We start from the raw sequence: 22,596 nt of genomic DNA on the forward strand, positions 1-22,596 counted from the left end.
GATACAGACATTATGATCTGTTATGTTATTCACATTTACTGCTTGGTTTTGAAAAGTGGCTGGACACAGCTCAGAGTTCTGTCTGGCTATGCTTTTTATCCAAAAATGGAATTACTTTTCAGGTAACTTTTTGTTTTTAATTTGTTCAACAGGTTCTTTGATATGACTCCATTGGGGCTAATTCTAAATCGCTTCTCAGCTGATACAAATATAATTGATCAGGTAGACGTATAATATATTCTGTTTTATTACAACCTGGCTTTGTAAATTTTCACTTAACTACTGAATAAGATGATATATTAAAATATTCATAGAGAAAGGCATAGTGAAAACAGGCTCTGGGAATGATAATAGACAAACTCAAAACAGAAAGTACACACATTTGTTAATGAGGGCAGGTAACCAATAGAATAAACATGATGGGAGATGGTGGCTCTTATTTTCTTCATATGCAGGTTGGTTGCTTCTGTTGGAAGATCTGGATTAGCAAAACACCAGATTTTGGGCTCAGAACAGGAAACAGGGTAGAATATAGTAACTTGTAACTATATGTAAGTACACATGACAAATAGATGTTCCATCCCGGCTAAAGCACATGTGAATTTAGAGCATTCAGGGAGGGGAAGGGATGTTTTCACTATGGCTGTGAATTAAAATGTTTGAATAAGCAATAATCCTGAATGCAAGGGTGATGGGAACATGAAAGGAAAATTAAGAAAGAGCATTCCGTTTCTCTAAATATTTGGGATATGAAGAACAATTTTCCTTTTCTTATCTGTTATATAACTGAGGTGAAAATGGCTTCTATTTCCCCATGAGCGTTGAAACAGTGACCTTAGGGGGAAAAAAAACCTACCCATTTTTTCACCTCTGCACATTTAAGTAGTAGACTCTCAGAAACATAAAGCCTCCTGATATAAGGAGAATATAAAAGTGAGCACAGTGGTTTCATTCCACTTTCCCTATGCTCCTCTATAGGAAAGGGCATATATAGTGGTACCACCAGTGAGTGATTTTTGCCATATGCATGTTTTTGTTTTGCTCTAGCACATTCCTCCTACACTGGAGTCTCTTACTCGGTCCACCTTACTCTGCCTGTCAGCCATCGGAATGATCTCCTATGCTACTCCATGGTTCCTTGTTGCCCTTGTGCCTCTCGGGATAGCATTTTATTTCATCCAGAAATACTTCAGAGTTGCCTCCAAGTACGTATTAAAAAAACTGTCCTGAAAATTTATTCTAAAAATATTTTATGTGAGAATTGTGATGGAATGTGAGGTTACAGGAGCTAATATAAGGGGGAAATGGCCATGGTGTCCTGCTTTTGATCCTGAGGTATGAGTTTGAGACATACATTGAAAGATTTTCAAGCTGACCTGACTACAAACAGGGAATTTGGGGAATTAATACTAGTTGTTTCACTTTTGTACACTGTTGGCTGTAGAGTCAGATGAGCATGAAGTTTGTTAATTATCTGGGCCAGCTTGCATCTGGTCAAAGCCCCTCTTTGACCTTTTGAGGGTTAGTCGAGAATGGAAAATAACTTCCTGGATTAACATCAGTCATGGCTTTTTCTTGATATTAGGAAAAAAACTCCACAGAAAATAATTTCCAATATTTCATATTCAGAATGGTTTGCCTGGTTAGAGAGAGCAATTTTTCAACAAAAAGTATCATGCTTTCTCTAGAGTCATGTTTCTAGTGCTAAATTCATTATATAATTTAATAAAATGTCTTAAGCAAGCCATTCAAAGTTTTTCTTAAATTCAATCAGTCATGCTTCTTTTTTTTTTATCAGTTAGATTTCTGGCTGGATTTACTCCACTTTCTGATATTTAAAAATACCCATCAAGGTGCCTGTTGACTTGCAGGGAGACCAAAACAACCTCTCATTGTTAGCAGCTGTCACTTCTCACTCTTGTCTTTGCAGTAGGCACATGGTAAAGCATTAACTCCTCTTTTGTAGCATCCAGTGAAGGGGCATGGTGATTTTCAACTGAGCGTACAGTTAACTTCATGGCTAATACTTTTATCTAGGTATTCTGAGAAAGAATTGTGTCCATTATTCCCTTTAAATCAATGGAGCAGGAGGGGCACAGAGTGACATATCAATAATTTAGCTTCACTTTACCCTACTTTTCATCAGCTTTCCTCAGAATTTCCAAGGAGGTTTATTCATAAGAAAACTATAATCAGAATTAACAAAATAAAAATGTTCAATTCTGCAATAATTTGCTTAAATTCTCTGAGATTTTTCAGAAACCTTCTTTCCCCACCAGGTTTCCAAATGAAAGCTGTACGTGGCAGTACACAAGGTCTCAAGGTGGCTGAGGAATCAGGAGACCTGGGTTTCATTCTTAAATCCCCTGTGGTCTTCTGAGTGTCACCCTATCTTGCTACACATAGCAGCACACACTGTTTAAACTTCTTACTTAAAATACACAAGAGTAGGCAAAATCTGATGTATTAGATACGAGGGAAATACTACAGTTTCTCTCTGTATTTTATATGTGAAAGTGATGTCTCTATCCATCTCCAAACCTGGTTTTCCCACATGCTGTACCAATAGCCGTACCACGCAAGCTAGCAAGAGGTTGATAATCCCTGTAAGTCAGCACACACACACGGACCCATTGGCTCTGCAAGTCCATAACTACCTCATCCATTTTATTCTTTTACAGTTTTCTGGGAAAATCTGTACCAGCAAGTGGGTGGGGTTTTTTATATCTATTTAAATTAAACTTTTTAAAAACACTTGTGGGGCATTTAGGGTTGACTTGTGTTCTTTCAGTTCACAACAGAAATTCATAAATACAATTAATTTCTAGAAAAAACAGTCCTGGGAAACATAGGATGAAGGAATAGCTTCAGCCAGTATTTATAACTTACTTGCATGCAGTACTTCCCAGGCATATAAGCTTCACTAATTTTTAGAAATGCAAATATTTACAGTATTTCTTGCAGCGCTTTGAATCTTTGTTGTATTTTCCATTACATCTCTCAAAAACTAGTGTGTATTTTCCATCATAAATTTGAATGATAGCATATTTATCATCAAAACATAAGCAGCAAATTTGGTTCTGTATACTGTAACATTCAGCATCATGGAGTAGTTATTTCTTCTGACCTATCTAATATAGTGTGCAAGCACAGTAGGATTTTGATAAAGAGTTTGATTATCTAATGATATGGTCTTTCTTCTGTTTATACAACTGGCTGCTATGCAGAGCATTACAGAAAGATGTATTTGTCTCTATGGTTTGGAAAACATTCCTGTTTCAGGAGACTGGAACTTTTTAGACTTTTATCATTGCTCCATGCAGGTCTTGAAAATACCATTGCTGAATAATTGAGGAAATTTATCATTCATATTATTTCTCTGTCAGTGCTGTCTCTATTTCAACCCATGTGGTAGCGTTAGCACTACAAATAGAAGGTCTGGAGTAGTCTCTCATATTTTACATTCAGCACGTTGTGGTACTTACAGATACTGTAAATGAGGCAAGGTTTGTGTGGAAAGGCCCCCTTTGCAGCTGATACAGTTGCAATAAAACAGATAAACTTGCAGATAAGCAAACTCTGTTTTATACCTGATGTAAAAGCCACAAATAACATATATAAAGCCTAAAATCAACTATTCTGCACTTAATTATATTAATTATATTAATAAACTTGAATGTTTGAGAATAAAAGGTAATTAGGATCTGGCTAAAACGGACAGCAGATTTTTATGCAGAACAGACATTATCGTGTCATTATCACTGTGGGACAAAGAGCAGCTTAGTTGTGACCAAACGCTAGAACACGGAGGTGGCTGGGAGATGATTCAGAGGCTCCTATGGCCAGAGAGAAATGTGATATCCTCATGCTGCAGTTTTTCTATACTATAGAAATACTGTTTTGCATGATCCTGAAAAGAATATGTGCAATATGTAAAATGCCTATTCTTGTCTGTTATGCGGTATAATTTCTACAGACAGAGGTGTTCACATTGTAATGGCTGGCTGTTGTTTTTTGTATTGCCAGGGATCTCCAGGAACTTGATGACAGCACCCAGCTGCCTTTACTCTGTCACTTCTCTGAGACAGCTGAGGGTCTCACCACCATTAGAGCATTCAGGTCAGTAAAACAAATGATGAGAGGGAGGCCTGGGTTTTGGTCTGGCCTATGCAGCTTGCTAGGAGCATGTCTGAGGGCAAATTGTTGGATTTGGTGGATTTTAATTAAGCCATCTCAAAAAAGGGAAGAGATTTTGTTTTCCTGTTCCTTTGCCCTCCCTCTAAACACTTGTGCATATTTTCAGCGACATACTAATTTATCTGCATTGGTTCTTTGCTGAATTAAAGATGATGACTTTTTTAGGATATGATATTTCAACATTCATGGTGTCTAGTTTAACCATGCCTTACCTGGCAGGCACAGGTACCACTCCTCCAGCCCCCCTGCTATATCCTACAGGCTGTGCTATCCAGGTGCCCCTGAAACATTTCTGTATTTATCCCACTCCGCAGGCAGGGAACATCATTGTAGCACTCTCCAGCTGAAAGTGGGTGTGCAACTAGAGAGACTTTGTGAGAAAACTACAGCAGAATGGAACTTGATCTTAATATTGTAAAAATTAGCTTTGTCAATCAAAACTGAAAAATACATTCCAGAAGATTCAGAGAATTTTTCCAACTTTCCATGCTTTCCATTGTTTTCTCTACTTACGAACGAAATATAGACCAAATTCTTCTCGTATATTCGCTACATTATATCTAGCATGACTATCAAAGTGCAGCTTGATGTTGCTCCCCAATAAGCACAACTTGCACTCATTCTGCACAATGTAGGATTTCGAACCAGTGCAGATCTCACTGCAATGCTATTTACACACCTATTTGATCAGCTTGAAACTGTTCCATCACTTCAAGCTAGCTTTCAAACCTAAGCTGTTAGTACAGAGTGCTTCAGTCAGGACTGTGGCAGGACAAGCAAAGACATTGCTGTGTGGAAGGGATGTGAGCCAGTGGTCAACAACAAATGTTTTAACAAGCTTTATCAACCAGAATGACATATTGAAACAGTAAGTCATCATTAAGTGCTGATGCTGATGTGTGCTGCGTGCTTCTTGAGAGGTTCAGAGTAGCCTTTCATCATGTTATCTCCTGAGAAAGGTGAAGGATCTTAGCACTTCTTGGGAGTTGATCGACTCTTCTTTACCTTACAGAAAGTCAGTGTGGGCTTGGATGGCAGAAAGCAGAAGGCAGCCCTAAGGAAGGACTATGCATTGTTACCATCACTTGAGTTTTCTAGGATCTCTGGTGCTAATTAAAGCCATTTCATTTCTCTGTGCTTCACTGTCAACCAAACCTGAAGTCTCCAGCAGTTTTTGTCAGCAAGCTCTTACTTGCTAATAGTCCTGTTATTCTCTGCAGCTTGAGTTCAGCGTGTTCCAGGATAAATAGAGCAGCTCCTCACATAACTTACCACAAAGTAGTACAGTTGAATTAGGAAGCAATTTCGGTGACCTTTACTGTTTGTCATCTGACAGGATAAAAGTCTAAAACTGTCCAGAAGATGAGCTGGAAGTAGATGAAAAGATACAGATTGAGCATGTCAGATTTTCCATTAGGAAAACAGGAGTTTTGCTGCCAGAAAGGGAGACGAGCAGAATAGTCAGTGCATCTTTGCTCCTCCCCGTGTCATTACTGTTACCAGTTGCTGTTTTGGGGAGGTTACTTGCCATGTTTACAAGCTGTGCAGAGGGAAATGAAGTATCAGTGGGAAAAGGCAAAACAAACCAAAAAAAGAAAGAAGTTTCTGGCAGAACAGGGGTTACAGGTGCTTCACAGCAGGACCCTGAGACTTTGAAATGGAAGAGCTTGCCATGATAAAACAGATGCTAAGCTGCTGAATAAAGTTCAGCTAGTTTACTCAAGTGAGGGTATTTAACAGACAGTAGAACATGAAACAGCCTCTGACCACAGCCCATACCCAAAGTAGGCAAGGTGCATGAATGTAATACACTTACACCAGCAGGGATTTCCCCCTCCCCTCCCAAAATGTACCTTGGCTCTTAGGCATGCCGATGTCTTGCACTGGTTTGTAAACGTTATGGGCATTACATGGGGGAGAGAGAAACAAGTGACAGTGGAGGTAGCACTGCTCATTTTTCTAATGCAGAAATGATCTATAGCTCTCCCTCACTGTAGTTTTTCGAGTTGCTTAGGTAATGTGTGACTGGCTGAGAAAACAACTAGGCTGAGTATGTGACAGGTATTGATCTGCTGATCGATCTACAGTCTGCATTAGTTGAAACTTGTTGAAGACTCCTGCAGCTGGCTGGGTACCTTCTGAACTCAGATTTTAAGCTGACAGGTGAGCCCTCTGCTCTTGCCAGTGGTTTATGAGGAAGAAACAGGGGGCCATGGCAGCACTCACTTGTGAGAGGAGCGAAAAGCAGCAGCAGCCACTGTCCACAGCTGTAAAAGCAGATGTGCTCTGGGAAGTAAAACCTGTCCCTAGCACCCTGGCATTTCAGTCTCTTTGAGAGGACAGGCTCTGATCCAAAATCTAGTCCAATATAACTGTTTGTCCAACAAATGCCTCGCCATAGTATGTGTAGCTCTGCCTGGTTAAGGAAAGCCCTGGCAGCCGTTACAGGTCCATAGGGAAGAGTCTTTAACCCAAAGTTTGGCAAAAGCAGAAGGGCAAAAAGTTTTGGTTTGGGAGCAGAGGAGGGAGAGAGGAGTTTAATGCTTCATCCTTTTGTGTATGAGTGTGTAATGTGTTGTAATGTAACAACTTTGCTCTTGGCAGGCACGAAGCCAGATTTAAACAACGTATGCTGGAACTAACAGACACGAACAACATTGCCTACTTATTTCTGTCAGCTGCCAACAGATGGCTAGAGGTCAGGACGGTACGTTCAGTTTCATCCCAGCCATGGTTTTGAAACCTTGGAAGCAAACAGAGACTTGCCTGATGCAGAGAAGAGAGTAACAAGAATTAATCTTGGGATGAGATTATACACACTGTTCCTTAAAATAGATCGGGATTGTTTATGTTAAACCCATAGGGTTTTTTCAGCTTTTTTGGCCAGGAGTGAGAAAATACTAGTCTCCCTCATCTTTTGCTGTTGTGATGTCTAGCATCTGAAGAGAGTGCAAGAGCAAACATTTACATAACTTGAAATAAGGCTTGCTCTACTACTGTGCAGCCTCTGCCGACCTGCAGCAGCAGGAACTGCTTTCAGAGCAGAGCATGGCTTTTTAGCAGTTTGGTGAACTGTGTTGTCATTCTGCCAGGGCTGTTTTAGGCACCGCTGAGCTTCCAGGCCCTGAGGTATCTCCCCAGCAACAGGTTTAATCCTACAGCTCTAATTTAAACCCCTCCTTCACAGTGCCCTTACTGCAGCTGTAAGGCCATAGTGTTTATGATTTTACTGCTCAGTATCATGAAAGATCGCAGAACTAGACTCCAGCTGAAAAACATTTGACAGTAGGGCACAATGCAGCTGCTGCTAGTGAGACTGGCTTTTGGGGAGACTCGCCAGGGACAGCACATGAGGAACTGTCCTGGTCTGCAAGGCAAGAAGAGGCAAGTAAAGTCACTGTGATTTCCTCATTCATCTGACACCGAAGGAGCAGTGAATAAACAGAGCAGTGACCTGATTCTGCTAGACACAAATAGTAACAGGCATGATTAATCCTCACATCAAAGCCTGTATCCTCACCTTCATTTCCTGGTACGCCAGCTGAGCAACGAAGTTGTGCTCTCTTTCTTGTGATGGCAAAGCTTTCCCATGTGCGTGAAGCTTTCAGCTTCCTACAGCACCCAAGATCCAGATGAACTTGCTTTCAAATCAAAGACAGATAAATAACAGAGCAACAGCCAGCCCTGGAATAAGCTGTGGCAGTGCCTGTTAATGTCTCACAGTCTTAGACTTGTTTACACGCGGAATTAATTTGATCCAAGAATATGCGTCGCTTCATCATAGCATTAGAAATAATGTGGTCTTGCCAAGGGATGGTTCATTTAGCTCTGCCTAATGGCACAGTGGTACTAAGATCACTCAAAAGTTTGTAGGATTTAATAGCAACTTTGAAATCCTGTCCCAGCTGCCGATGGAGACTCAAGACCATTGTGCATCTACTTCCCTGTAGATGTTAAGTTTGAGTCTGTCATCTGCTCATCAACACTTTTTGCAGACAGATGAACCAGGCAGCCCTCATTTCAAATCTTGGGACAGATTCCAGGCAGGATATTATCAGACAGAAGGAAAAAAATGCATGGAAAATGCTAACTCTGTAATCCAAAATAAATATAATGCAGGGAGCAGTGGGAGAGTGGGAATACCAGCAGTCTCATGAATCAGACACCTTGACAACTACATGAGATCACATGTGGCATTCACTACAAAACTGAGGTACCAATCAAGAGGATGGGTTCAAGCTCCTGCAAAGCTTGTGAGAAGTCAGATCTTTCTAATACAGCCTACACTGCAGTTTCTGTAAAGCACGTCATCACCATGCAACAGAGCTGAGATCCTTCAGGTACCTACCACGGAACCACTCTGAAACTCAAAGTGCTGTGGCAGGAGCAAGGCTTAGTAGCCCATTTGCAGCACCATAACTACACAGCTGTGCTGCTTTCAGAGTCCACACTGCCAACACCCGCATGGTGTTTCACTGCAGGCTGTGAGTGTATAGCAGGCATAGGGATGCCTTCACCACGCACAGTGTCCCATTGCATGATGTAGACACAGTATGTCAGTCTGCCCACTTGTGCCAGAAAAACATGTGCATGAATTCTATATAAATTCTGTATAAATTCTACCAAAATTCTTCATGGACTTTGGAAGTCACTGATACTCCTCTTTTTTAGGGAGGCAAACCCATGCTTGACAAGACTTGAAGGAGAATGGAGAGAGTGAAATTGATTTGTTTTAGTGTTAGGAATTAGAGGTGTCATTGTTATGCCATTCTTATTATTTGAATTTTTGTTTGTGTGCTCATTAGATTTTTTGATACCCGCTCTTTTTTGGGTTGGCCACTACCAGATACCCTAGCCCAAATGGATTTGTAGAAAATACTGGCCTGTTTCACTTGTGTTGAGCAAATTCCTTTAGAGTGTTTCAGGTTGGGCACCATAACCCCTGACCTTTTCCAGGAAAAACAAACCAGAATTAAGGACTAGGTGTAGTTGTTAGAAATAATCCTCAGTAAAGTGAACCTCCTCTACAATTAAGTCGATTTTCTTGTTGCTGCATTTCAATGTTACCTAGAATCTTTCTTTTCCCCTCTTTCTCATTACAGGATTACCTCGGTGCTTGTATTGTTCTGACTGCGGCTGTCACTTCCATCACCGAAGGGCCTCACTCAGGGTTTGTGGGGCTGGGTCTCCTGTACGCTCTGACGGTATGTACCGAGGCAATGCATAAGAACTTTCAGACCAATGTATTAGTTTTATAATATTCTAAAAAATACATATACATGGTTATCTTCCAGCTTTCTTAATCTTGAAAAAAACGATCTTGCAAATAATGGATTCAAGCCAAAGCTGAGAAAGTTCAGGACAACTTGGACTTGCTTCAGGTTTTATGAGCCAATTAGAAAAACACAACAATTCCCAGGCCCTGCATGCTCCCAAGCAGAGCAGGAAAATTAAAAGTGCGTAAGAGGACCTGCTGTGCACTCTGTTTTGCACAACTTAGTGTTGGTTCTGCCTGTGTATGGCAAAACCTGTCAGAAAATACTATTCCACAGACTGTCATAACCTGGGTAATCTTTAACCAAAGGCCAAATAAAATAATTGCTGAAGGACCAGAAATACCAGTTCTGCCTTTGGAGGAAGCTACTCAGATGCCCGATATTGTCCATGCAATTCTGAATGGATTTGGGGATTGGGACCTTTGGGGCTGGTAGGCATGGTTCATCACGACAGGTAGCAGTAGGAAAGCAGAGGAGATGGGATTAGGAATGACAAAGTTTTGGTGGCATGCTAGCTGGATCATTTTGACGCTATCATTAGCACTGAGCTATTTGATCTGAGTCATGGAGAAGGAACAGTGGTTTAGCGTACTAGGCAATAAGAAAGGTTGAAAGTGCATCATGAGCACAGAGTACGATCACCACAGAGAGTAGAAAGATCTGAATTAACCACAAGAATGGGGTCAAAAGCAGGGTGAGGATAGCGGCAGGAAGAATTTTTGAAATCATGGCTGGCACGGCAAAATTCTAGCTGCTTTATGGCGCTGGTATGAGGGAGGGATATGGGTATGAGTCTAACACTGAGATTTGGCTTTGCGTGTAAATGCTGGTGAGCCCATGGTTACAACAGAAAGTTCTCAGCAGCTGCCTTAGCGTGGCCTTATATCCCCTTTGTGCTGCTGTTGCAGCAGTGTGAGAATCTGTCAGCAGCTGAGAATCAGTCCCACTGCTTCAGCTTCACTCTGAAAACATTCCTGGTAATCCTGCTTCATTAGCAGAGATCTGGAAGCATCAGGGTGTCTGCATAGTCTTTGGCTTCTTTATATTTAGTCTATATTTGCAAACAGATCACTCATGTAAATTAGCCATGGGTTGAAGTCTGGCATAGCAGAGGGAAAATTGCAGTATTCACAAGTGATTACCTGCCTGTCTCCTGCCCCACAATAATACTGATTAAATTTTGAAGGCAGTTGGACCACTGCCTGTGTCCCCTGACATAGGTTTTTGTGTCATTTCTCTTTGAAGCTGAAAGAGAGCTGATGTTTGGACCTGGATGAGAGCAAACTGTTTGTACCAACATTGTGTTTACAGTAGACATCCATAAGCTTATTCTCTCCCCTTGTATAAACACTGCCAACTCCCTTGCACAACCGTGATTAAGGTTGAAATAATGGCTAGAGCCTTTTGGATGCCAGGCTGTGTCATCAAATCTGCAAGATCTACGATTGCAGTCTGGTGCTCCGCAAGCAGCAGTTCTGCAGTGTTTTGCTTATCTGCTAACATACCCATTCCCATTTCCATAACCTCCTGACTCAAAGGCTGGACAACGAACGAGCGGTTTTCTGAGCAACAGAGGAAATAATAGCCCCTCAAGTAATTCTATGTTAAGGATAACGCAAGCAACTAAATGCTCTAAACTGACAGGAAATGTTATTGCTGAATCTCAGTGAAAATTATTTACTGCACACCTACTGCATCAGTATTAGGTTAGTGGAAAAAAAGTGGGGCTGGGTTATTTATTTGTAATAAAAATATTATCTAGCAGATTCAGCAACCTCCCACAAAGAAATGGCAACACCTTTCTCTGAACATGTTTGTGTATAGGATGTTGTCACTGTGTTAAGTTTCTCAGCCTTTATTCAGGTATGTAAAGCACCTCAATTTTTAAAGGTGCTTGGCAATCAACTGTTCTTAATAAGATCAATTTTTCTTTTTTATATGACCACCTACATACAGACTGGTACTTTTATGAAATGTTTAGGAAATTGCTTTAGAATTTTCAGCCTCAAATAGTCAGTCCTGACTAGAGATCAGTTTGTCTAAGATACTGGCTATTGTTAGCCAACTAATTATCAATTATTACCTGCTACAAGTAATAACTTTATTATTGATCAAGTCCTTTTCATTACAAATTGGAATAAAAACCAAGAAGGAAATACCACTGAGCTGATTATACATTTTTTTTCTCATATATTTCTACCCTAACAAACCCTCACATTTTCCATGGAGAGAAATTAATTATCTAAATGTTCACAGACAGAAACAAAAATTAAATGCACATCAGATCTTTTAAATATATTTGAAAATAGTGAACTTTTTTAATCCTTGGTTGCAGTTTTTGAAAGATTAGAAAATGTACTATTTCCAAACACCGCTTCCAATTTTTTTTCTGTGTTTGTATGCTTAAAGAAGATGGCTTTCAGTACTGATTACTCAATGCTGAGAATGAGAGAGTCCTTTTATCAGTCACATCTTCAGACTGTAGGTACAACCTTTCCGTAGTTCTACTTCAAAAAACAAGGATGAGACTACGAAGCACAAAATTACTGTGTCAGGGTTGTTTGTGTTGGAGTACAGCTGGCTTATTACATATCTGATGCTGTTGCACCGAGTCCTGAACTGTTGTAACATCAATAAGAGACCCACTTGACTGACTCAGGCCAAAGGCTTTTACAGATTTATCCAACCTTTATTCACAAACAGGTAGGTGAACCGAGAGAAGGCTGAACCCTATCCTTGTTTTCATTTTGTGATGCAGATAACCAACTATTTGAACTGGGTCGTGAGGAATCTGGCTGATCTGGAGGTGCAGATGGGTGCAGTAAAAAAAGTACACAGCTTCCTGAACATGGAGTCGGAGAACTATGATGGCTACTTGGGTATTGCACTCTAATCTTTTGGGGGTTTAATGTGGTAATGTGAAAGCACAGTAGGCTTGATCATGCAAAATATGTAAGCCTCTCTGGCCAAAATCTGTTCTCATTGGCATGTAGGAACTCCCAGTGATCTGAGTGGCAAGGATAGCCAAAAGCAGCTGAGATGTGTAGCCCATGCTAGTTAACATAGGAAAAAAACCCTACCAAATGCCAGGGAGACAGAGCATGGCCCTGTGGTACACTCAGAGAAGAGCAGAGCAGTTATAAATGGGACGAACAAAACATACATATAGCTATTTAGAAAAAAAAAAAAAAAGTGATAAAAATTAGAAATGCGCCATCAGTCACGTGCTTCAAAATCTCTGATGTTTACAGCAAATGGGGACTACAGACAGGGTCTCCTTGGCAGTCAGACATCAGCAACTCTTCCCTGAACAGCACGTTGTGTTTGTACTCCACATATTTCAAATTGACTTTGGTTGATATTTTAGAAGTGCTTGAAGTGCAAGACCAAAAAGGCTCGCAGGTCAGCAAGCTTTCCTGGAAAGCCAAACCCCTTAGTCTGGAGGCAAAACCTGGCTGCGCATTTGCAAATCAGGATGAAATACGAGCTGTGATAATGTCAACAGCTCATGTTGTATGGCAGTAACAACATCCTTCCTTGCACTGCCCTTCCTGTGCCGGTTACTGACCGAGGAACATGTTAACACTACGCTGACACTACATTTTTCTCTGCTCATTTGGCTTCTCCCTGTTTCATTGCCAAGAGCCACTTTAGCTTCTGCCCTCTTCTCATGTGTTGAGATCTGGAAGCTAAGTGCTAATGTGCCTGCCAGGCAGTTCCCAGCCTCCCTTGGCAGGGAACTGGGACTCCATTTCTCAAGTGGCTTCAAGGGAGGGTGTCCAAGCAGGAGAGATGGGGAAAGGGGAATGTCAGAAAGGGTGGCTCTCTGATAGCATTGATTTGCGGGGGTTTTCTCTGACTCTTTCAGATCCCTCTCAAGTCCCCAAAGACTGGCCTCAGGAGGGGGAAATCAAGATTGAAAATTTGTGTGTTCGATATGAAAACAACCTGAAGCCTGTTCTTAAGCATGTTAAGGCATACATCAAACCAGGACAAAAGGTATCGTGCCAAGCAATTGCCTATCATCCCCATACTGGAGCAGATCCTTCCATATTGTGTTTTCCTTTCTAAGGTGGCAGAAGAGCAAGAATAACAATAACTTGCAGTGAAAGCTGTATACACTGGTGGTCTTCTCTGAGCTCCCTGAGCAAGGGTCAAGAAACTTACACTGATGACATCTTATTCTTGGATGGGATCAGTTTTCCTTCTGAGAGTCCCACTTATTTCCAAGCCCATCTCTCTTGCATAGAGTGAGCCTAGGTGGCCAGATGAGAGTAGATGAACACCAGACTGGAAACGAGTAAAAATGCAGTACCTCACATTTCAGTATACAGTGTCATTGGACTCCAGGTTAAAATGGTGAAGCTTCAAAAATGTTCCTGGGACAAGTCCTTATGATGCTAAGAAGCAGAAAAGAGGAGTGTGCTTGCTGTGCTATTTTGTTTTTTCACTGGTGTCTGCCACTGGCCATTTGGAAGAGACTTTCTATTCACCAGCAGGGCCATCCAGTCCAGCTTTCCCAAAAGGACTTCAAGTCTGATTTACAGCTTCCCTCTGTAAGTAACATCTTGCATTCTTTTGCAGGTTGGGATCTGTGGTCGTACTGGCAGCGGCAAGTCATCCCTGTCTTTGGCATTCTTCAGAATGGTGGACATATTTGATGGTTAGTTTTCACTGGAGTGTGTTGTCACTCCTGACCTGCTACCCCCTTATTTCTTCAGAAGAAGTGAGGAGACTTTTTGATAGTTTCTATCCTGGCTCTCTGGCTCAGAAGATACTTGATTAGAATCAGGCTTGTTATGCCTGATCCTTCAAAGTACAAAGTGTCCTGTTGTGAGTAGTGTTTCGTTCTTCCAGGAAATGTTACACACACATTATACTTCAAATTTTTTTTTCATTTTTTTGCGTATGCTCTGACAAAACAATAAGCCATTTTTGAGATAGGAAGAAAAAACATGCAACTCTCTGGAGCCTCTAAATTTCTCCCTGAAGAGTAACTGCATTAACTTATGATAGCTGTCAAAATATTAGCAGAATAGAAACTAGAACTCAGCAAGTCCATTCCCTTGATATTTATTTTTTATTTTATTTTATTTTATTTTATTATGGTTTCCCACAGCTACAGCAGAAACTTACTAAAGGTTTTGGAAACATTTTGCAGCAGCAAAACTCCTGCAGCATTTCACTCTCCCAGCCAACTGGCATGAACTGCTATGCAGCAATATGCACCCTGGCATTTATAATACATATATGTTTATTCACTCTTGTGTGAATACAGAAACCTACTGGAAAGCTATCTTTTTGTTTCAAAGATTTCCACTTTTCTAATTTAGCCATTGCACATGAAATGTTTGCTAGGGAAACCCCAGTAGAATGTGGGAGGATAAGTAAATCTGATGCAGCTAATACTTGCTTTTGTTGTGGTTCTGTGCCTATATGTAGCTATGGTAATATGTTTCTGATTCATGGCCAGGGTTCCTGGATATATAATAAATAGTGCAAACAAATAATAATTATGTTTGTGGCCAACTTGAAGTTTCCTTCTACTTTAATCTTCTTTCTGTATCTTTTCTTTGTCTCTTCCTTCTGTATCCCTGATTTTTTCCCAATAGAAATGCCCAAGTCTTTTCTAATCAAGCTCTGTTTATCCTTCGTGCACATCCATCTCTGTCTCAGACCTGTATTTGGCCTCTATGCTGGTCCACTTCTGGGAGTCCTGGCTCTAATAACAGCTATGTAACAAGATTTCATGTAACTTCATCAGAGCCAAGATTTCATTCATGTTGTCCATCTTGGTTCCTTATTCCACTTTTATTTCTTTAATTTTGTGTGTTCCATTTTATTCCCCTACTCTTGCCTCTTTCTGTGTTCTCTACTGTTTCCCTTGGCTTGCCCTCTGTTCAAATTACATCTCATTTCTCTTCTGTCTTGCTTGGGCACCCCTCATTATTTTCCTGGTTTCCCCACTTCTCTGTTAATTTACTTTTTCCCCTAGGTCTCCTCATCTGCTCCTTTCTTTTCCTGGAGCACCCTGGCTTCTAATAAAAATGCATTCCCCTATTCCCAAGGCATGCCATATTAATTTTTCTCTCCTTAGTCCACCTCACCTTCTGCTGTCTCTCATGTCCTCATTTGTGAATAAACGGACCTGCTTAAGTTTATGCAACCACCGATGTCTCATGCTGAAGTCTTATGACCCGATTCAGACTTTCTGAAAGTCTGAAAACAATTGGTCTTTGTGCCCTGCAGATGAAATCTTGGTTCCTCTGGCCATTTAATAAAAACACAAGACTACTGGTAGTCCAGCTAGGTGGGGATTAAGTCTTTCTTTGGAATAGGGCCACACAGAGTAACCTACAAAATGCAGTATCATGACGATAGGGAGAGACAGAAGAGGCATATAGGCACAGATATTACTCCATGTAGCTGCCAGTTCACGATGAGGTTCTCACTGTTGGGAGACAGAACTGATGAAGTTAGATACTTCACAGGGTGGAGTGCAGCTGCCCAGTGAAGTAATCCACAGGGAAACAGCAGAAGTGAGCCTGATGAAAATACCCCTTACCATATCCTCATTCCATTTACCCTGGCCCATCCCTTCCCCATAACACAGAGGAAGTTTCTGTGTCCAGGGAAAGTCAATGGGGTCAGTAGTTCCTGGCTTTTGTTTGAGGATTCAAGGGAAGAGATTCCTTCTGCCTTTCTCACCATCTTCCACTTACAGAGCAGCCAACCAGTTTCTTTTGTGTTTCCCCCATCTCCCTTGCCTGAATATCAGCAGTTACCACACCCAACACATCATAAATCAGATTTTCAGATGAGATCCATATGCTCATTGACCTGAAGTAGTGACTAGAAAAGGAAAAATCCTATAACTTTCCTAAGTATCCCAGCTGTTGCAGCAACTTCTTGTTGGGGAATGAACTACTGGGTTAAGGAGTGATTAATGTGACTGCTTCCAGTAATCTTATGCTAGCAGAACAGTATGTGGCTAATTCACAACCAAATACGTAAATGAAGCTGTAGGAAGCAGCATGAATGGTATTAAAATGCCTTGGAGTAGGACACCCTTTTTGTTTTTCTGATCTGCGTCTTGATAAAAAGTTAATGCTACCCCATTCCTTCTAGAGTTCGAAGGATAGTTTTGGATCCTCATGTATGTGTTGCAGATACATACATACATTATGCAAAGGAAGTTGTGCACAATCTCAAAGTGTAGATCTTCTGACACTGTTAAAGTCAAGGGGAACAGAGAAAGGCGCAGGAAATGGCTCATTACATCAGTTGCTCTTGTTCTCCCTCTCACTGTAAAGTTCAGGTTGCCCCATAATAAATCATCTTTCTGGTGCTATCATTAATCACATAGCATGGAAGCCATGTATTTCCTTTGGGGGCTGGGGGAGAAAGAGAGCAAGGCAACAGCGTCACTAATAAGCTGGCTTCCCTCTGGCTTGTGTTACTACACACCTTCACCTTGCCCAAGTTTATATGATAGTGCTGAGATCACAGAGGCACATCATCTGGAGCCCAGCCCAAACCAGCTGGTTTATCTTTCTGTCCACTACCTGCAGATCACGTGCTTTGTGCAATTCCTTCACATGTCTTCTGCATGTTGTTTTAAACAGGGAGGATAGTGATTGATGGAATAGACATCAGCAAATTGCCTCTTCATACTCTCCGTTCCCGACTCTCCATTATTCTCCAGGATCCAATATTGTTCAGTGGCTCCATCCGGTAGGTGTATACCAGCAGTGGGTGACAAGCAGCATTGCGTGGTGTGTTTGTGATGGGCACTGGATGGGATGGAAAAGGGAAGGAACCTTTCTAGCTCTGTCCGATCTTTCTCCACGGTCTGTCCAAGGGATGTCAAGTGGCATACGCAATGCTAAAATGTTCCTTTGCAGAAGGCCTGGATGAACTGTCATTGCAGTAACAAGACTCCTGTTATGGGTTTTTTTGCAGCTTTAATTTGGATCCAGAATGCAAGTGCACTGATGATAGGCTCTGGGAAGCTTTGGAGATTGCTCAGTTGAAGAACATGGTCAAGTCATTGCCAGGAGGCCTTGGTATGTCTGAACCAAGTCTCTGGGAACATAGGCCAATAATGAAATTGTGAATGCATGAGCATGCACACATGTAAATAGATACATGGGATCTTACACACTGAACTATCATGTAGCAGTTAACAGGCACCTAATGAATGTTCTGTCTCTATGCTAGAGAGAATATTCCTACTAAAAAGCTGAAGAGTAGTCTGGTTTTCCACTCATTGCAGAAAAATCCTGCAGCACCTCAGCATCGTAGTGGGGTGACTAATCAGCAAAGAGTTAAAAAGGAGCCATTTTACCTTCACACCTTCAGCAGTCTGGCTCTGCCAGCAGAGCTGTAGCTTTTGTCTAGAACACTGACAGAGCATTTTCCTTAAAATTTCAGATCTGGTTCATGAAGGAAACTCACATAGTTCCTTCCATATTAAGTGTATTTCATTTTACGAAAATATTATCCTGCAGCCTACCAGATTTGCTAGCTATTTGTACCAACCATTTGCTTGATGATATAGTGTTCCTTTCCCAAGAAGCTATGCTTACTTTTCTTGCTATCATTCCATTCCAGTGTTCAGTCAACTTAATGGCTTTTACAGGGATTTTGCTTGACCTTGGAATAGGGCACAAGCAGGACTTTCATAGTGTCCACTCAAAGTCACTGGGTCCTGACTGCATGAACGTACAGCGTTTAAGTGGCACAACATTCAGAATAACTAATTTTATTACAGATGCAATGGTCACAGAAGGAGGAGAGAACTTCAGTGTAGGGCAAAGGCAGCTCTTCTGCCTGGCCCGAGCCTTTGTCCGCAAGAGTAGCATTCTCATCATGGATGAAGCCACAGCATCTATTGACATGGCCACAGTAAGTATAGCAAGTAGCACCATCAATGCATGGATCTACTAGGATAAGAGGCATCTTCCCTAAAAGTCAACCATGAGATCTCTTTAGCAGGAAAAAATGACAGCTTTTTTGCTTTTCTCTTGTGTTTGGTTTCAGCTGTTGATGTTGATGCATTTTGGGGACTGATGCCTATGGTGAGGGGAAAAAAGGCATAATGAAATGTTTTAGAAAATCCCTGCTTTCATAGGTGTGGCATTTCGTTACTGAGAATCTGGTGTGCAGATCAGAGATAGTATGGAATATGATCCCCTCTCCTATGTGCCTGAAGACATATGAATTCAAATGTAAAAAGATGAAGTAACTAAGTAAGCCTTTTCCTTTGATAGGAAAACATTTTGCAGAAGGTTGTGATGACTGCCTTTGCAGACCGCACAGTTGTAACAATAGCAGTAAGTATTGATGCCAGCAAATGCTCTCTTTCCCTGTTCCTCACGCAGTTAATCTTGCCTTTCACCAGTTAAACATCACTCTATAAAACTAAAAAAATTAACAAAATAAAATTAAAACACAAGGTCAGAATATTCCCAGACACTACAAAAGGTCAAGACCCATACTATCAACCTGAAATTTTGCAGTAAATGCTATCTTGCTATCAAGTGGGACAAACTAAAACACTTAGATCTGCAGAAGGATTTCACAGGGAACTTCAGCATCGACACTGTCTCCAAGAAAATTTGAAGTCATTCTCACAAAAAAAATGAAGCCAAACCCATGGGTTAAACCATTATTGAAACTTGTGTCAAAACCTAGATTTTAATTTTGCCTCTACAGTGTCTACAATCATGCCATGAATTTATACAAGGAAATGAGATTTCAAAACCTTTTTGAGTGGTTTCTCAAGTTGGATTATCTTTGCTCTCTTTCAGAATAAAAAGTTGGGTTTATGATTTTTATCATAAATTAACTGGAATCAATGGGAATTGCTCAAATATTAATATCTGTTCAACTATGCATTTATGATATTTTTTCCCATTTTCCTGTGATTTCTAGTGCCCAAAAGTTCCATATATCTGTGCATACGTATACGTGCATACACATGCACATACATATGGTGGATACCATTAAGAATAGTTCCACCTTGTGACAGCAGGTTTACTCAACAAACAGATGTTTTATCCACAAGATAAATATGCGTTTCAACAGCTGCTTCATTTGCATTGTCTGGAATCCAGTCCTGCGGTTAGAGATTAGTTATGCCTCCTGGACTCTGGTTTCAAGTCTGTCAGTGACGAGTTTGTGTCAGGCAAACCACTTAACCCAGCTCATTTGCAATAGGCTCTAGGATTCTTGGATGTGTAAATGCTGAAGATGCTAGTGGTAAGCATGTTCTCCTTCAGTTACATGTTGTTCAAATTTTCAGTATTGTCCTTCTGACTGGAATCTCACTTTTCTACTGCTTTGCCTTTCCAAAGTCAGTGTTTCAAACAAAATAGCACACATTATTATTTTTATATATATATATATATATAAATAAAATATTATTTAGCTTTCCTCACAGGGCTGGCTTCATTTTCTTCCTGTCTTCATTCATGGCTGATCCTTCCTTCACCCACCTGTTTTTCTTTTCTTTTTTCCAGCATCGCGTATCTCACATCTTGGATGCCAATATTATCCTCGTCCTTTCTGAGGGCTTTCTAGTTGAATGTGACACTGCCTCAAACTTACTCCTCAAAGAGGACGGCCTGTTCACCACTTTGGTGAAGACTAACAAGTAGACTCTCTCAGTCCACACTGTTCATGAGACCTCTGGCTCTTTGGTAGCTATTTTTACCTCTTTAGTTTCCTTTCACTCTGCTTCCTTTCTACTGTACAGCTTCTCAGATGACAGTGCAAGAAGGTGTTTATTGTGTGGTTCCTGGGTTTGTTTTAACTTCACGACTATGCTAATCATATTTAACTAACGCTTAGACATGCAGCTAACATTGAATCTAGCATGTCAAAGGCATCCACCTCATAAAGTAATCCCTCACTTTCAGCCAGCATAGACACTTTTGGGGTGCGTCTTGTCTATACCTGACTGGCTGTATTCGTGTGGCATTGAAATCGAACTCAGCCTGGTTGCATCCCTGTTGCCTGTGGGGCTAAACTATTGCCTGTAGCACACTCAGATTTAATCTCAGAGGGAACCAATTCATTGACAGAAGGAGACAGCCCAGGAGTGCCCTAAGACAGATGCAGAGTAGGCAGTCGGGGTACAGAGACCGAGGTGCGGCACGGGATGCTAAGCCACCTGACAACGCAGGCATACCCAGGATGTTTCTTACCTATATCTCCTAAAGGGGAAGATGTATTTCAGTGATGCTGTAGGATTTATTCTGACAGCTGTGCTACCCGTAAGGGCAACTGGCAGACTGAAAGTGACGTGCAGGCTTAAGTATTTTTGGGCTTGGCAGCAGAGGCTGTGAAGTAATTGGAGATCTCTTCAGATGAAAGATCTAGTACAAGCACCTACCCCAAACGCCGCTGTAAACAAGGATAGACTTTCACCAACTCGGAATGCCCTGCATTAGGCCCATTAATGAACTGCAGGGAGGATTATCATAATGGAAACTTTTGTATGCTTTTCTTTATGGCAGCATCGAGTTCACACCATCCTAACTGCAGACCTGGTCATCGTCATGAAGAGAGGAAACATTCTAGAATATGATACGCCTGAGAACCTACTCTCTCAAGAAGACGGCATATTTGCATCATTTGTCCGGGCTGACATGTGAAGAATTGCATGATGCATTTTAATAGCTTATTTTTAAACAAATGAAATGCAAATATTTTCTATTCAATGTAACATCACTTTTATCTTTTTTTTTTTAGAGCTTCTTCACACTTCCATCTTCCAAAATAATAAAACCTATTGCAATACATGTATGCCTCAAAGCAATACAAATGTCACTTCATTCAAAATCTATTAAACTTCACACACACTCACATACGCACACACAAAGGAAGAGGTTTTTATTTCCTGGAAATCTGGCATTTCCCTTAAACTTTTTAGTGACTTTATTTTCTTTTATAGAGAGCCAAACAATGCACCGTTCTTATAAACTGCATATCTTATGCTGGAACCAGCAATCAAATTGTGCCATTTGTTAAGGAAACGAGAGATCCCCAGAAGCATTCTGTCCCCAGAGGGAAAAAAGAAAAAAAACAACAAATCCAAACCTATAACGCTTGGGGCAATCTGCTGCATTCCAAAGGCATAAATGTTGCTCTCCAAGTCATAGTGGAGGAGCAGTAAAAGAGGGAAAGGAATGTCATCAGAAATAAGGAAATTCTTTCTGTCCTCCACTTTCGTTAGCACACTGCAGTTGTCACAATACTATTTTTCAGTGCAGTGGTGGCTTATCCCTACAGTCAGTTCCTAAATCCGTATTTGTCCTGAAGAATTTCTTCAGTCAAAGATGCCAATCATCCTATAATTATGCATGCTTTGATACACTTGTAGAAGAATTTTGTACAGTATCTTAAGTCTTTGCATTAAAAGTAATCTGAATTTATAAACTTGATATTAGCCAATCTTTTAAATGTCCACTAAAATATTCTACTTAAAATGGCATGTAATTGGCCAGCCACTAAGTTTTTTGTCTGTCTCTAGTCCTTCACATTATATTTTATCCTGGGACAACCTTTCTTTTCCTTTACGTATTTTTGGTATCTCTCTAAATCAGATCTAGTTCGAGAAGGTATGATTTTCAAATTATTACTATATCTTCAAGAATTTAGGTGAATTTAGAATCATATTTACATCATACAGGTTTGAAAAGATTGCCTGCACTTGATAAGCACATATGGCTAGATTCTGAACCATGACAACTGCACAATGCACAGCAAACTTCCAGGAGTTTCCCAGACATGCTTCCAAAGGCGCAGCTCGAGGCACCTGCTTCACTAGTAGTATTCAATGGGATTCTATTCATCTACTATTAGAAGATTTAGGAACAACACGAGCTGCACGTAAGGCTATTTCCAGTGGTATTGAAAAAGGCACAGTATTTGGCAAAAAAAAAAAAATGCTGTGAATTTTGGAGAAGTTGTAGGACTTATAATTGGGATTACATTTAGTCTGGTAGTGTAAAAATGATACAGTGCTTTATCTTTTTTGTTGTTGTTGGTTTTTTCCATCCTGATTATTGGAAATAAAAGCTCTGTGACACAACTTCCCCCAAAAAACCCCGTCTTG

The 22,596-nt window shown here is 40.7% G+C and overlaps 1 protein-coding gene across 7 annotated transcripts in view; it reads left to right on the plus strand.

The window, feature by feature from the left end:
* Positions 1-21,922, plus strand: part of ABCC9 (ATP binding cassette subfamily C member 9) — a 74,482-nt gene extending 52,560 nt beyond the window's left edge. For all 7 annotated transcript variants that reach the window (XM_056340613.1, XM_056340617.1, XM_056340618.1 and 4 more), the window contains 13 exons: positions 153-222; positions 1,048-1,205; positions 4,027-4,119; positions 6,802-6,904; positions 9,300-9,401; positions 12,232-12,352; positions 13,342-13,472; positions 14,058-14,136; positions 17,099-17,207; positions 17,436-17,539; positions 18,247-18,380; positions 18,746-18,808; positions 20,996-21,922. In XM_056340613.1, the coding sequence (XP_056196588.1) occupies positions 153-222; positions 1,048-1,205; positions 4,027-4,119; positions 6,802-6,904; positions 9,300-9,401; positions 12,232-12,352; positions 13,342-13,472; positions 14,058-14,136; positions 17,099-17,207; positions 17,436-17,539; positions 18,247-18,380; positions 18,746-18,808; positions 20,996-21,133 (1,405 nt within the window). In that variant the 3' untranslated portion in view covers positions 21,134-21,922. The remainder of the gene's footprint in view (positions 1-152; positions 223-1,047; positions 1,206-4,026; positions 4,120-6,801; positions 6,905-9,299; positions 9,402-12,231; positions 12,353-13,341; positions 13,473-14,057; positions 14,137-17,098; positions 17,208-17,435; positions 17,540-18,246; positions 18,381-18,745; positions 18,809-20,995) is intronic.
* Positions 21,923-22,596: the final 674 nt, after the last annotated feature.

The sequence above is a fragment of the Falco biarmicus genome, chromosome 5, assembly GCF_023638135.1.
Source record: "Falco biarmicus isolate bFalBia1 chromosome 5, bFalBia1.pri, whole genome shotgun sequence".
In the NCBI taxonomy this organism is placed as follows: Eukaryota; Metazoa; Chordata; class Aves; order Falconiformes; family Falconidae; genus Falco; species Falco biarmicus.